Source organism: Macrobrachium rosenbergii, chromosome 11, assembly GCF_040412425.1.
Source record: "Macrobrachium rosenbergii isolate ZJJX-2024 chromosome 11, ASM4041242v1, whole genome shotgun sequence".
NCBI classification, from domain to species: Eukaryota; Metazoa; Arthropoda; class Malacostraca; order Decapoda; family Palaemonidae; genus Macrobrachium; species Macrobrachium rosenbergii.
Window position 1 is genome coordinate 44,431,315 of NC_089751.1, and position 16,802 is coordinate 44,448,116.

The 16,802-nt window shown below is 36.8% G+C and overlaps 1 protein-coding gene across 2 annotated transcripts in view; it reads right to left on the reverse strand.

Moving 5' to 3' along the window:
- LOC136843388 (uncharacterized) overlaps nucleotides 1-16,802 on the reverse strand; it is an 82,223-nt gene that overhangs the window by 20,502 nt on the left and 44,919 nt on the right. The window contains exons 1-2 of one of the 2 annotated variants that reach the window (XM_067111738.1): nucleotides 11,427-11,687; nucleotides 472-600 (exon numbers count right to left, since the gene is read on the reverse strand). In XM_067111738.1, coding sequence (XP_066967839.1) covers nucleotides 472-535 — 64 coding nt within the window. In that variant the 5' untranslated portion in view covers nucleotides 536-600; nucleotides 11,427-11,687. Of the gene's footprint in view, nucleotides 1-471; nucleotides 601-11,426; nucleotides 11,688-16,802 lie in introns of those variants that run through there. The other variant, XM_067111739.1, reaches the window with a different exon arrangement.

Below are 16,802 nucleotides of genomic sequence, written 5' to 3' on the forward strand. Positions count from 1 at the left end.
AGCCCTGCTGAAGTGAATCATACTGTCCAGTCTGAAAAGAATCATTCTTCGCATTACTGTAATTAAGCCTTTTTCAATGATTTTAAGAATTGAAAGTCCAACGTAAATCAAACGACACAGTTCCCATTGCGAAGAAAACTAAATTCTTTAGACTACTTTTGTGGGAAAATAGTTTGTGTATGAAAACCTTCCACTAACTTTTTTACCTTGTGGAAAAGTAACCTTGTTTAAAATGGGATAAGGAAAATCGAACCATAGCGTCTGCGGATGCCGGGTGTTTCAGACAAACGCTTTCTTTGTTACAGGACAAAGCCTCGCCGAGGAGGCTTTAGCATTAGGGAACAGTATGCTCTAAGCCTATTTCGTGGTCTCATTCTCCTTCGAACTAAAAAGGATTCGCGGTTAAAGCTCCTCGGGGCTTAATGCAGAAGATATTCCATGCTCCAAGAACGCTGAATATTTTCCACTAACCATTTCCTTTGTCAGCCCAGGCAAGGGACAGAAGGAGAAGAAGCACCGTCCAACCACACATCATTCTCGTCTTTTTATCCCCTTATCTATACAGCAGGACGCCTAGGATCCGGGAAGCGGCCAGAAATCCTGTAGGAAGAAGAATCACACAGTTTAGAAGCTTAAAGAACTTATTTTTCCTTTTTCGTTACAGGGTTTATATTCAGGAAGTTGAGCATAGTTATTTCTTTTCAGAACAGAGGAGGTGATTTATGAATAGAGAATTCCACTTTGCTGAGATCAATGGAAATTGTGGGGACATCGTTGTTTGACTTAGTACTGTACGTGATTTTTATTTACAGGACCTAAAAGTACGAGAATTAGTGTATATTTTCTAAGAAAAATCTTTCATCTTTCACATCTGTTAGCTACTTAAGCATACAGCAGTCTTGGGCATGTAAAAAAGACACACACAACATTAGTATAAATTCTTTTAATGCAGACATATTTTGAAGTTGTGTGCAGAAAGTCGGTCTGTTTTAATTAAAGTGAATTCTACCAAATCACAAATATTTTAACTTATAACTGAACATCATCTGAGGACACTGACAAGCACTTGCATAAAATATGTATGAACACAAACAATTTATACATGTTAGCTTAACCGCAAGCATTGTTAATGTATGGATTCAAGCAGTAATGTGTAGATATTGCTGATATGGAGGGAGTTGCATCGTACTGTCGAGCAAAGAACTACTAGATATGAGATCGCGCTTGTGAATGAAGTGGAAATATGATTTAATTGCGTCAGGAGAATTAACAGAGGAGGAGGAGGAGGAGGAGGAAATTCCCAGATAACAAGAATACTCTTGCAAGGATCATGGAAATCTCCCTGAGGAGAGAGAAGGGGAATCATGGAAGAGACAGCTACGCTCCGCCTAATTATCAAGGTTCCCACTTGCAGAGACGTTTTGCAACGTGAGCTGTGTCAGTTTTTTACAGCTGGTTAATAGGGTGCCTCTGACTAAAATGGGATTATGAAAGAGGATAGACAGACTGACTGACTGACAGTCCGGATCAGTTAAATCTTCTTTGTTCCATTTTCAGGATACTTAGTCATCCACACAGTAGTGAAGATTATGCAAATACTCACGAGAGCACTGCCGTTCTATAGATAGATAGATAGTTCATTTTTTATGTCATTTCCAATATACCTAGAGGAATCATTACAGTGATGAAGATTATGTACATTCTGACAATTATCTAACATTCTTTAAATATGTATAGTGAGATGTATGGATAGAAGTTTGTGTTCAAGCAATCTGATAGCATATACTTAGTTCCTGAATTCCAGGTAGGCGATGTTCATTTTCATAAAAATTTGGTATAAAAATCCCAAATTAGAATGAAGATAAAAGGTCTTCCAATAAAAAAAAAAAAAGAAAAATGACGTTAAAAGATTTTCCATTCGTGAGATAATGGAGTTAGTATCAAAATTGCAATGTAAAGTAAAAACTTGCAGTAAATTTCAATAACGTAGTTTTGAACTGGAGATGATTTTCCTAGAGAAAAATAAATATATTAGCCCACGATCGTCTGTCAATATTTGACTTTACTTCTGGATAGTCACTTATATGAACAAAGCCTCGAAGTTTGCACACAAAGTGTAATACTTAAGGATCGCTAAGTCGAGCGGGTTAGGAAAGATGAGGTAAACTCCCATAACCTTCCAAAACGCACAACAAAACTTGAAGAAACGAGCCACACTCAGTACATGAAACACGAAAATCATGACAAAGAAAGGGAGCATTTGTGTGTGGATTCACCTAAGCCCATAAGACTTATCGTTGTGCAACCTTCGTAAAGAAAAGCAATAAAAAGTTCCAGAGGGAACAAGAGGATTATCGTCCAAGGATGAAGGGCCGAAGTCTCTGTTCTCATAAGACAGTTATTCTTCTTTTTCTTTTTCCGTTCTGTAAGTTTTTTCCCCACAGAGTTCGCGATGCCGATAGACAGACTTACCGTAACTACAACCTGGTAATTGTTTCGTAATCTATCTCCATGAAAAAAAATTGGGCTGTTGGTTTTGAAGTCGTTTTTTTTTAAAGTTTTTCTGTCTTATTTACTTGCTTATGAGAGATTTCTGTGATAATTCTTATCTTAAACTTCACGAAATATTCTAAGACGTCTGTGGAACTTAGGGCAGTGTCTAGGCCATTGTTTTTCACGAAATTGTAATTCTCTTAGCGAAAATGCCAGTGTTTTTCACCACTGGCATTTTCGCTAAGAGAATTACAATTTCGTGAAAAACAATCTGTGTAACAAAAATCCACAATTATATAGTAAATATATTACCATGTAAAATAAAAATTTCATAAGAAAACTACCTCTCATTTTACATTTTAACGTTAGCACTGATGAGGAACACCGTTCAAGTGTTCGAAAGTCTTTGTGTATTTTACATAGTAATATATTTACTATATAATTGTGGATTTTTATTACACAGATTGGGATTTTCATTAGCCTATCTGAGACACATTGCTTACATTTTCTTCAATATAAGGAAGCTTTGGCACGGAAGGCTTAACAAGTTCGTTACCTCGCTCGTCGTCAGATCTACAAAGTTAAGCGACACTGAGGCTGGTAAGTACTTGGGTGGGTGACTGTGCAGTAACCTCACCCCAAGCAATAACTGCTGAAAAACGAAAGGGTTATCATCCTCTAAGGCCTCCTGCTGACAACCTCACAATCCTTTCAAGATGAAAATTTAGCATAACATCATTGAAATTACCTCTGAGTTCTTGCTGGGCCCGCGCTCGATTCTCCGACCGGACAATGAAGAATTAGAGAAATTTATTTCTGGTGATAAAAATTCATTTCTCGTTATAATGTGGTTCGGATTCCACAATAAGCTGTAGGTCCCTTGCTAAGTAACCAATTGGTTCTTAGCAACGTAAAATAAATCTAATCTTTCGGGCCAGCCCTAGGAGAGCTGTTAATCAGCTCAGCGGTCTGGTTAAACTAAGGTATACTTAACTTTTTTATAAGTATCTACTGTCATATTCTGAAGTGAAAGGGCGGTGTACAGGTAAGATCCGTAACCCTACATTGCCAGGTAGAGGCTCACAATTTAATTTTCGAAAACAAACACGCACGGACGAGGCAGTCGATATTATTTGGAACCTTTCAGCCCCACAGGTTTAATTCATCGAACATTAGATACGAAATGGTGAAGTCAGAGAAATAAAAAAGGCAAGTAAAAAATGCGCCGTAATTTCTTCGCCACAATCGAGTTTACTGTACATCGTATATAATCAAGGTCACCGAAAATAAATCCTATCTTTCGGTGGTCTCAGTATAATGCTGTATGAGCAGCGTCCCATGAAACTTTAACCACGGGCCGGTGGTGGCCTGTCCTATATCGTTGCCAAATGCACAATTATGGCTAACTTTGACCTTAAATAAAATAAAAGCTACTGAGGCTAGAGGGCTGCAATTTGGTAAGTTTGATAACTGGAGGGTGGATGATCAACTTACCAATTTGCAGCCCTTTAGCCTGAGTAGTTTTTAAGATCTGACGGCGGACGGACAGATAAAGCCGGCAAAAAAACAATTTTTTTCCTTTTACAGAAAACTAAAATCATTTGTCGCGCTGCAAAGTGTGGACTCGGAATATTCATCTTTTTTTCATTACGAAATGAACCCCATGTGTCAAAAAGATAATAGGGGGAATCTGTTCATTTGAAATCAGCCCCAGGCGGCCAGCAGTAGCGTCATTCATCATCGTCATTATTAATGCTGATTATTTTTTTTTTTACCTCGATTCATTTTCAATAGAATTTTTATGACCAGGAACTAATATTCAACGACACCACTTAGTTTTGAATCTTGTTATTTTTGAAGCATAAAGAAAGAACTTTTAAATAGATAACATCATCATTTTAAGAAAGCTTAGTTTTTAATTCGTATTAGTAATTTTGATGCGCAAAGATGACGAGACTTCAATATGCATCTTTACTTTAAAGCTTAGTCACGATATGTGACCATGAACTTTTAATTTTATTCAGTTTAATTTACAGGGAGGGAAGGATTTTGAATACATTCCATAACAATAAATCTTTTGAACATTTAGAAGGCTGATAATTTAACTTTCATTGATATTTATAAAGAAAGAATCCTAAACACCAGATAATTCTGTACAAATTCACCCTAAATATTGAGAGAAAGGGTATGAGTTACTGAACAGAAAATAATACGACATACGCTATTCATACGAATAAATAAAGACCAATATTGCATATTGGTCTTTTTCACCTCACGTGTCTATTTCAGTCAGTGCAGTAATATTTTCCTTGCACAAAGAGTTAACCGCTAGCACACGCCAAAAAAAAAAAAAAAAAAGACACGAGATACAAAGCATGGTCAAATAAGGAAAAATGAAACCTTTGCTTGCCCCGGACAGCAAAAATTCACAAGTGAAAAATAAAATGCAATACATAAGTTTTAAGCGCAGCCACTGAAATAAATGAAAACGCTAGTGTTACAGAATCCCCACAAACTGCAACTTTAATTATTTTGAATTGCTACCACTATTCATTGCTCTTTTTTAGCAATGCTTCTTTTCTGAATGTCTCGCAGGCGAATCCTGAAGCATTCATTCGCACATTAAAAACGAAGAACATTGGTTTATGGGAACAAATGATAAAAACTATAGAAAAAATGGCAAAGCAGTGATGTTTGAAAACAGGGATGGAAGGACGGAAGAATATTTTCAAGCTCCGAAAACAGACGATTGCTAATAGGCAGGTGCATTCATATTTCAGAAATCTGAACTGTCTTGGATACTTGTATTTCTGCTACAAAGATCTGAGCGAAACATCTGTTTTTCAGAATAGTTTATATTCATCAAAGTAGTATATATTGAATTCATTTTGCTAAATTGCTTTAAGCAAACAGGTGACAAGAACCGGTTGACGACATGTTTCTTGTCTAGTAGCGCAACATACCACAAATAACATTGGAAAGGTCGGTTATGGAAAACAAATGAAGAATTACGCAAAACCGGGCCCAAAAAATAAACGCAAAAGTCTGTCGTTCCCATTCGCAAGCGTATATCCTGCAGATATCCCTGATCCCTTATCATCATAGCGAACCTCATCCTCCCCTGAGGCTCATGCTGGAAGAATAATCCCGCCTCCTAATTCAATAACACACCGCATGGCGTCAATTAGGGTTCCTCTTTAATCCTTCGGCCTGAGTCTGCATATCGCTCGGATGAAATCTCGCGGAATCCGACAGAACTGATCAGTTCATTTGCCTTTTTCTATTGCAGCCTAATGCTCCGCCGCGATGTGCGGGCATATGACCTCCCACGTCTTTTGGAATTCAAATGTGGTCTCGTAATTTGCTAGTTGAAAAAAAGAAAAGAAACGCATCGACGCATCGTTTTATTCTCTTTCATCTCGCTATGCTTTATTGGGTGTGAGTATTTACGACTCTGTAGTCATATATGACGTATTTGAGGTGTACATTTACGAACACACACGCACACACACACACACACACCTGATCATGTGACCAGGTAATGTGTCAATGGCTCAAGCTTCGGGCTGGGCAGCACATCAAAGAGACAGTATTCCTACGTTAATTCCGCTTCCACTGTCAACTGTGCGGAAAGAAAACAAAATGTCAGATGTCCTAAGACACCAGAACATTACCAGTAGAATGGTCCTGTAAAAAAAGAAGGCTATACTTAAAGGAAAAGTTTCAAGTTCAAGATGAAACAAAAACATAACAAGAAATGCTCCTTCCCAAATCCCTTGTCTTCTTCTCTATTCGTATGTCTCAATCTTTCCTTGTATTTTAACACACGCCGCTACTCTCTTGGGCTACTGGCTCGGTTCTGTCTCCTTTAGGCCCTACTGCACGAGCGTTAGTAAAGCCAAGTAACCAAGTATTCCTTCTAGGGAGCGAGATATTTTCCCATTATTTCAATGTAAACCGTCGAAAGGAGATTACACGAGCGTAGCTTTTACCTCTCCTGGGCGCTTTACGTGAGCGTCAGTCGTATGGCTAGAAGCTAGGCTGAGGATCAAGCCTCCGATAAACATACGAGTTGAGTGTGAGCGCGGGTTTTCAGAATTCTTTTTATACGAATTATTCTTTTAACCTGACTTGACGGTATATTTAGAATAAACGCTTTCAACAACTCTAACGCTGACAAATAGCCGATGAAATGTGAAATTTCTGCGTTGACAAAAAAAAGGGAAAAGAAAAAGACACACAAAAATAAATTTACAGAGAACGAGTTGTTACATAGACTTTTCTATAAAAGCATTGTCTCCCCTCGTATTTCAGAGGCATAACACAAATGTATTTTGTCTCCACAGGATGAAAAATGATGGCAATGACAAAAACCTCACGTAATGACAAAAACGGGAAACTCTCCGAGTCAAAAGGTGACCCACAACCTCTCAAATCCCCTTAATGAAACCTGGCACTCAGGTGTCAAGGAACTGTGTATTGTCGAGCAGACAAAGTAGCTGTAATATCCGCAAGGATGTATTTACTTGGCTGCCTTGATGATGCCCAAAGGCCCAGTTCCAGCCACTTCACGGAGCGACACTCCCGACCAGTGCATCGATAATAACTACCAGGAAGAAACCAACAAAAGTTTTTCGAAGACTCTCCTGCTCTATCGTTCGGAATGAGCTACGTTCCTGGAACTTCCCGCCTCCCAACTTGGCCAGTTTTCCATTTCTGCCTTTTAGAAACGACTCCATAAAGCCCATTCGTTCGCACGCCCACGTGCTTAAGTGCTGGTTATTGGGAGCCTCGGCCATTTCGTGCGTAGTATCATAAGGTTAGCTGAATAAGAATTTGACTTCTAGTGCCTCTTGCAGCCAAGTACGTCAGATGCATTTCCGGTGCTAAATACGAATGTGGTATCTGCATGGGGAAATTTATCTAAATTCTGCTTCTTATTCCTGTTGTGAAATGAAAATGATAATGGTGTTTGCAGCTACACCGGTTTAATTAGCTGTGCTTGTTACTTCCTGAATATTCTTTTGTACTTTTTACCAAAAAGGTAAAAAAAAAGGTCATGAAAATTTAAGGTAAAGTAACTGCAATATTAATTAGTACAATGCATAATCCTTTTGACATTCAACTAGATTTACTAAGAAGGGGATGAATGTTATGCACAGAGAGCTTTAAGAAAACTGTATATCCAAGTGACATGAAGCAAATCTAAATGAGATAATCTGCGTTAATGAATTATCTCTGAAAACATCTGTTGTTGCCTCACCCCTTCTCATGAAGCGCTCATCCTCAGATCCTCTTGAACGTTATGGCGTATGTGGCTAATATTTAGCTCGAATATAATTGCAGGCCAACAAATGTTTGCTGTGATATTACCGAATGCTGCTCAAGTTTCGGATTACTGTGAGCTGGTTTAGGTATCTTCGTATTTATTGTATTTCTTCTTTCCATCTCAATAGAGTCTTGCAAATTAGAAGTAACTCGGATACACCCACCGACATGAATAGTTTTTTGCTGTCATAAAATATCCTTAATGTCTTCATTGTGGAAAGAACTTTGGGGACGGAGGTCTTGCTAAGGAAAGTCTAGCTTGATGCTCGTGATCTATCTTTATTAACGTCTGTAAATAAAAGCAGAAGGAATGATAATACCCCACTGTTGAGTGCGATTTATTATCTTGGTGAATACCAGTTCCCTGCAGGTATACTTTAAAATCGTTGATCCACGAATGAAAATATGGGCCTTAATTCAATGTTAGGGTGACAGACCTTTCATTTGAAAGAGCAAACTCAATTTCATGCAACTGTGGGCAGTTTAAAAGTAAGAGATCGCTTGAAATGCTACTCCAGTCTGCTTGCGATTTTATTCACATACTTGCACACACATATATAAATACGCATACATGCGCGCACACACATATATATATAGATGCACATACACAAATATATATATATTTATACATATATATACATAATATATATACATATATATATATATATATATATATATATATATATATATATATATATATATATATATATATATATATATTATATATGTATGTATGTATGTAAAGACAAAATCCACGAAGGAAAAAGAAACAATAGAGTGCAGCATTCCACTGAATCTCTTTCCTTCGTGGACTTTGTCTTTATTCATATATTCATTATGTTCCATATTTTTCGTGGTTCAGTTATACATATATATATACAATATATATATATATATATATATATATATATATATATATATATATATATATATATATATATATATATATATATTGCAAGGGTATGAAAAAGAACACCAGCTCAGGAGTTCCAACTGGAGGACCAACCATGCGCCCAATGAAAACCTGACATCAGTGAATACCTGGTCAAAACAATTACCAAACTTGAGCGTGGTATGTTTTATGATCGGCTTGTGGTCAGACAGAGAAGAAAGACAAAAGCTCTCATGTCACGACAATCAGTAGAAAACCCAGAACTCAGGCATTCGTTACTCGGAGCACCGAAATCGCCAATAGATGATGAAAAGCAGTTCAAAATGGAGGTTGCTTTGCCGTCCACAGACCTAAATTTCTGCAACTTGAAAATCATGGCACCAACGTTCCAGACAGGAGTAATGAGAACCAAGGCACTTATTCCTAGCTTACAGTGCCATTCTCTTCACACTGAGAAAAAAGTAAAACTGTCTTGTAACAGAACAAAACTTGCAAATGCTCGTCAGAAACCAGTGCAAACTTGCAAGCCAGTGCTTATACACCTATTGATGGAAATAAGGGTTTGGGGTTAGAGTGCTACATATTTAGGATTCCTAAATGACTGGATTAAGTTGCAAACTTTTTGGCAAGTGTCAATACAAACACTTTATGATATTTTCATTGTGGGCAACTTAGAAATCAGTTGTGTGATAGTATACTTTTAATAATATTGAAGGTAACTTCTATGTCAATCGTAATCAATATTACATGAACTAAATACAATTTTATTGGGGAAAACGTTTTCATAAGAAGATAACATTGGCCGATAGGATATTTGTAAACAGCCAAGTCTTAATATAAAAGGACATTCCCTTTAAAATTTTGAATCATAGATTTTAGTTTTCTTAATTACAAAATTTCTGTTATTTTGCAATCTTGTATCAAAGATTGTTCCCTTTTCAACTGAACATATTAGCAAGTTAAATTTGTAATGCATTTATTTTGTATCTAATTATATCCAAAATGCTTTATGTTTCGATCAAACTAATACCATTAATCCTGGATATGAGATTAACATTTTTGTGCAGCCGTACATCTGTGAAAAATGTAATTATCAATTTTAATCGATTGCTCTGGGGGCTTTTACATAATTAAATTAATAATTACAAAATAAATGAACGTTTTAGATAATTGTCGGAGTTGAAGTAGTGGCTATTTATGTTTATCTTTTTTAATTAAGATGGCTGCTTGCAATTAGGGCTAGGCACAGTATAGCTACGGTGGTTAGTGGTAGAAATTTTCAAGCAACTTAGAACATTTTGATTCTGATCATTATCCTTGACTTGAAATCATTTGGTTGCCAATTTAACAACACGGTGTTAGATGATAAAATATTTTTTTAAATTTTGATCGATATTTCCAGTTCATTCCAGTGAGAAACTAAAAAAAAAAAAAATATTGCTTTCACTGCAGTAGGAGAAAGAATGTATGGATTTCCTCATGAAAAAATTAAGCCATTGCTCCATTTTCAGTAAAATCTGAAAATATAAATCTTTTCTTGCTTTTTTTTTTTTAAATCTAAGGAATAAAACTCAAATGAACTAAATTACAAAAAAAATGGAAAAAGATAAAGACCTCAGTTTCGTCCCCTTAGAGTTTTTTTTTATTTTCTCCCGTTTTTCTGCGGCAATATCTCGGCTTTATAACGAAGATGGAGAGGTCAATTTTCTTGCCGAATTGCTGCTTTACATATCGTGAATGATCAGTCTGAAGGATGTTCGACTTCATATTTTCTTCTTTAAGGGTCATCTTGGGATGTAATCTTCCCCTTGTTTCTAACCGTGAAAATACAGGAAAAGATTTCAAAAAAACAGTAGTGAGACATTGTTTCCTCTCATCTCAAATGACTTTACTTGCAGTGTTTTAAGATATGCACACACACATTTATATAAACTTACCATGTATATATATATATATATATATATATATATATATATATATATATATATATATATATATATATTATATGTATGTATATATGCATATATATATATGTATATATGCATATATATATCCTATATATATATATATATATATATATATATATATATATATATATATATATATATATATATATATATATATATATATATATATATATATATATTTACGAATTTCCTGGGGTTATGTGATTTCTAGCGAGTTTTACAGGCCGGCAACGGAAACTTTATTTAATTGGCCTTGGAGTTCTGACCTACGTAAAGGGAAATCGTAAAAAACAAAGAACAAGGGATGATTTTAGGAGCTGAAGGCTCTACTTCATAAGGAAATGTTACGTAAACATTTGGGATAAATTAAGGAATTATATTTACAAAAGAAAAGCATTAGAAGGGAAAATGGGTAATTAAAGGGCTTGCAACGCCTGAAGATCCTCCTACTGGAGTCTTGACTAAGGGCAAGGCACAGTCCAAGATGAGTCCACTGCGAATAGGCCCCTATACAAGAGAGATTTACACATTACACGCCAGTAAAGGAAAATATAACACAGCATATGACTCGAGTCTGCACTGAGGGTGCCAAGGACTCAAGGGATAACTGAACACTTTACACTGGAACAAGAAACACTGCAAAAGGCACTGAACAAATGACACAAGGATGAGCAACAATACTGGCACTCGGCAACACTTCAAAAGGGCAAACGGTCGTGACTGAAATGTCTTTACTCGCACTTTACCCTGGGGGAAGCGGGTCTCTGGCGAAGGATGACGAGGGACAATCACACACTTGACATTGTACTCAGGGTCCTGGGTAGGTCCTTTCGAGGCTGATGTTAGTACTGGGTTCACGTCAGGAGTCTGGTGTGGACATCTGGGTGGAAGGGTGGAGGATGACTCTCAACGTCTTGTATCACTCGACCGCGTGCATGGCTAACTGCAAACTGCTAACTGTTGAACTGCATCGTAACTGACTGCCCAACGACTACTCAACGACTAACTCAGATGTCTCCTGTCCTCCTCTTTTTAAGGCCTCGTCCGAGTGTCCTGACCGAGTGCAAAGATTGGTGACCGTGTGCGAAAGATGTGTCATTTGCCCAGGTGTTCAGCCATCTGGTTGCCTCTTCCCAGGGATCTTGCGAAAGGAAAGACAATTCAGCAGCTTAATCTGCCTTTAGAAGGTTGTTTTAAGCAGCTTAGTTGGGCTAAGCTGCTTAAGGGAGTGGCACCCAGCCTCTCATCTATGCCCCTTCCAACCGTGCCATCTCAATGTCTGTTTCAGGAAAAGGAGAGGGACAGATCGAACTGTTGATAACGTTAATTGTTTTGATACCTAGGTCCACTAGGACCGGCCATGCAGCGACGATTCTACTCTCAATAACTAAGGGCAAATCAAGGGTCATCTGTGCAGTGACTTCTTGTATTATAATATATATATATATATATATATATATATATATATATATATATATATATATATATATATATATATATATATATATGAATAAACACAAAATCACGAAGGAAAGAGTAACGATGGAGTGCTGCGGGGCCTTTTGACTTGTCCTTTATTTAGCTAAGTAAAGGACGACAAGTCGAAAGGCCTCTCAGCACCCCACTGTTTCTTTTTCCTTCGTGGATTTTGTCTTCATTATGTCTTCATCACGTTCCATATTTTCGTGATTCAGTTATACACACACACACACACACACACACACACACATATATATATATATATATATATATATATATATATATATATATATATATATATATTTTTTTTTTTACGGGTTCCTTCTCTCTCTTTATTAGATTCTTTACATTACAAACTATAAATTCCTTTAATTTAGCTCATTTCTAGGAAATGTGATCGACGAAGCGTATATGGTAGCTTTTCAAACAGCTCTCAAGGTCAAACACTTGACACAATTTGGGAAAAACACAAAAAACAGGGTATAAATGAAAAGACCTTTTATGATTTACATCATTGTCAAAGGATAACGTCAGCACCATTTCAGGACTGAGAGCCCTTTGCTTGACAAAAGTCTATACATAAGACGCTGAGCACAAGAAGCTTTTTTCCGGGCAACCGTTCGTATAGGATTTTCCAAGTCTTCTTATTGCAGAATTTTCGTCTTTGAATGCTGGGACACCTTTTTGTAACGGACCGGAAAGTAAAGAAGTATGACAAGATATCATTTATTGCAGTTAAAGACTCGGTGCATTTGTCATTAGAGTATGCATAGCACATGCAAGGGGAAATCCACAATAATGTGGTATGTAGATAATTTCTATGTGAAAAGCCTGTCAATGGCAAGCGAAAGTTTGCAGTCCTATTAAATCACCAGTGGAACATTTACATAGTTGTAGATTTATCCTTTACACACACACAAACACACAAGCACACACACAATATATATAATATATATATATATATATATATATATATATATATATATATATATATATATATATATATATATATATATATATATATATATATATATATATATATATATATACAGTATATTGATAGATAGGTATAGAAATATACATATCTATATAGTATATATATATATATATATATATATATATATATATATATATATATATATATATATATATATATATATATATATATATATATATATATATATATATATATATATATATATATATATATATATATCAGTATAAATCAGTAAAATGAAGCCCCTCAAATGGAGGATGAAACCTTCCTTTGAGATCAATGGCAATTGTCCCTACACTCAGTTAATATGCCATGAAATAAAACAGTGACACCCTGGCTGTTCAGCTGTGGAGATTTTGCAAAGCAGCTGGACCAGTGGGGAGGGGGAAGTCTGCCATTTTTACTGAGATGGTTTAGATGTCTTTTAGAAGAACTGGACTGTACACAAACTGATCTTTCCTGGGAGAGAAAGCCAGATGTTTTGGCACTTGGACGTAAGTAAAAGGGCAAAGAGTTCCGGATTTGTTGGGCGGCTAGACTCATTACCTCATGAGTAGCTGAAAGGTGCGTGGGATAGAAGAAATGTTGAATCAGGAGTCAGTGAGTGAGAGTGAAGCAGTAGGAAATTGCTTTAAGTGAAACCAAGTGTGTAGAGAGGTTGTTGAAAAGGAATTGCATGACAGAGGAAATTTCCTAAGCATGCACGTGACAGAACTGAAAGGTAGTCAAGAAGACTGAAAAAGGAGTGAAAATGTGCATGGACTTTAAGAAATAAAATAAGTTAAACTGGAGGAAATTAATGAGAAAAGTGAATGGGCAATGACGCATTAACAGTGTTCTGTTTTCTGTCGACGGAAAGAGTTTTGTGAAGTCTTGCTAAATATAAAAGGTAGAAGAGAGGCAGATCCTGATGTATTAATGTTAGTGGGGAATGTTGAAAAGTGGAAAAGTGGCAGGAGTTAATGAATTACTAGTGAGATACCGCGGCATGGTGGTGGTGGAGTAACTGAACGGCTGACCTATGTGTGTAAGGTATCATTAATTTAAGGAAGTTTTAGAGGAGTTGGTTAGGGAATTTCTTGCCGTTTAGAATTTGCAGGTGGCAGCATGTGACGTATGTACTGTATACTTAGAGAAAACTTGAGTTAGACTTAACAGATGCAAACACGTATTCAAAATGTTAAAATACTCCAGTCTTCCATCTTTTCCTGAAAGATGTATAACGCTTCTTTATTTCCAACATTCAGTGGTAAAAGCACTTACTATCCCATATGTGCTCTTACGCTCCGAAGATATAAGAAACTTTAGAAATTTGCAGCCAGCAAGATTAAACTGAAAGAACCACAATTTTATACGAGAGATTTGTGAACCATAAAAAAATTAAATAGAAGACCGAAAAATCTTTATCGTAACATTATGAAAAGCTATGCAACCATTTCAATCTCTGTTAGTATAAGAATGAAACTGACAGAAAGTATACACGCGCACATATATGTATAGTGTGTGCGCGTGTGTGTCTGTGTGTTACGCGTGTGCGTGAGAGAATTAGTGTATCGTTTACTTTTCAAATCATATTTAGAATGACAAGTGCTGACACACTTCGGTTTGTGAGAGTGACGAATTTATTAGGGAGGCTTTAGGGGCTGTTTTGGGAATTCAGACACGCTTTGAATTGGATAATAAAGATCTTCGAATAATCTCTCTCTCTCTCTCTCTCTCTCTCTCTCTCTCTCTCTCTCTCTCTCTCTCTCTCTAGGAATTTCATGTGAGGTGAGGTTCTCAACAATTACCAAAATATGTAATAAAAATTGATTTAATATTGAAATCTGATTATTCTTGATGATAGCGGCCTTTCATATTTTTTAAGTCTTTTTCCCTTAAACTACATTGATAAAATGGACGTATTTTCATGTAAACATGCGTAACTTTAAAGAATCATTTTCCTCTTTCCATCTTTACTGGCTTTGTATAAAACAATAAAATCATATTTGTATTTCTAAGCCAGTCCATAGAAAATTATTTTACTTGTTAATTAAATGTCTGGCATTCTCTTTAGTAAGAACTATAAACCCCCTATCGCAGAGTGCGTCCATGGACGCTGCTTTACGAATGTATCGCTGTAATTGCAATGTCCCAACTGTGAATGACGAACGGCAATGTAACTGGTGCTCTTAATTGCCGAGGAATGGTTAAATAGGAATTCTTAATGACTGAGAAGGAAATAAATAGGTACCCTTAATTGCAAATGTTATACAATGATTAACGAACACTCCACGGCAATTAGTAAACAGGCACTCTTATTTGATAATAAATGTATTAACATGCAGTCTTAACTGCTAATCAAGGGTTAGTGACTCTTAATAAATAAATGAAGACACTCATAATCGGTCATAAATGGGTTAACCATCACTGTGACCGTGGGCGTGATTGGATTTGATGGGTGTGGGCCAAGAGCCTACCCTAGGTTACTTAACCCTCAGATGACGAGATGCACTCGGGGCAGATCAAGAGCATTTCCCAAGGTCAGCTGACGCTCAGGTGTGGCCCGAAGCGACGAGGGAATTGTCACAACCCAATTGATTTGGGATCGATACTCTCTCTCTCTCTCTCTCTCTCTCTCTCTCTCTCTCTCTCTCTCTCTCTGTGTGTGGCTGGAGAGGAGGCTTCAAAGGACACCTCATCACACCATGTAAATGGCCACAGGAATTGAGGACGAGGCAGTCGAAAGCTTACGAAATGAGAAATGAAATGGAAATAACCAAACCGCCCAAGAGGAATGGTGAAGAGCACAGATGGCGGCGAATCGGAACACCGCATCAAAAGAATAACTCAAGAAAAATCTAGACGGCTTTGACGGTTATCATCGCCCTTCTTTCATGAAAGTACACTGAAGAATTTGCTGGCGTTACACCATACTATTTGAGATATGAGAAGAATATAAAGTAAAAATTACGTTATTGTAAATCAGTTGCCCAAGGAACGACTTCGCTTGTATTGAGATCAATGTGAGGGAGTATTGGGTTTATCAGATGTTGAAAGATCTGACCGAGATGAAGGAAAAAAAAATTTGTTATTACAATAATAATAGAACTGCAAGAGGCTACAGGTAAGATTATGATGGAGTGAAAGCCTACGACTGTTCCACTTTTGATTATTCTTTTGATGCGGTGAAATCCTTATCCTTTTTTGATAGATACAGCATCATGCCTTTTTTTTTTTTTTTTTTTTTTTAAAGGAAGTAGACACATGGGACCTACTATATTATTCCATGGTGGCTGTATTTTTCCCTTAGACGCGGTCTCCTTCAAAAACTTCTATACCTCCTCAATTTGAACTGCCAACATCTCTTATGGGAGAAAAAGCAGGGGGGAGGGCCTGGAAATGAGTAACCCCCTCCACTATGAGACAGCCTTCCAAATATAGGTTATATCTGGACTTACCGGACACTAGCAATGACTAATGCGAAGAGTCCTTTGCCTTGACAGAATGTTGCCCTCAGCAGACCCACCGAAGACCAAAATTAGGAGGAACGTTTCACAATATCTGACAGATAGACAGATAGCCGGCTGTGGCTTGCGAGGTACGCAGAGGTGAACGGAGAAATGGGAAAATTATAATAATTAAGGCACGGAAAAGGACAAGAGAT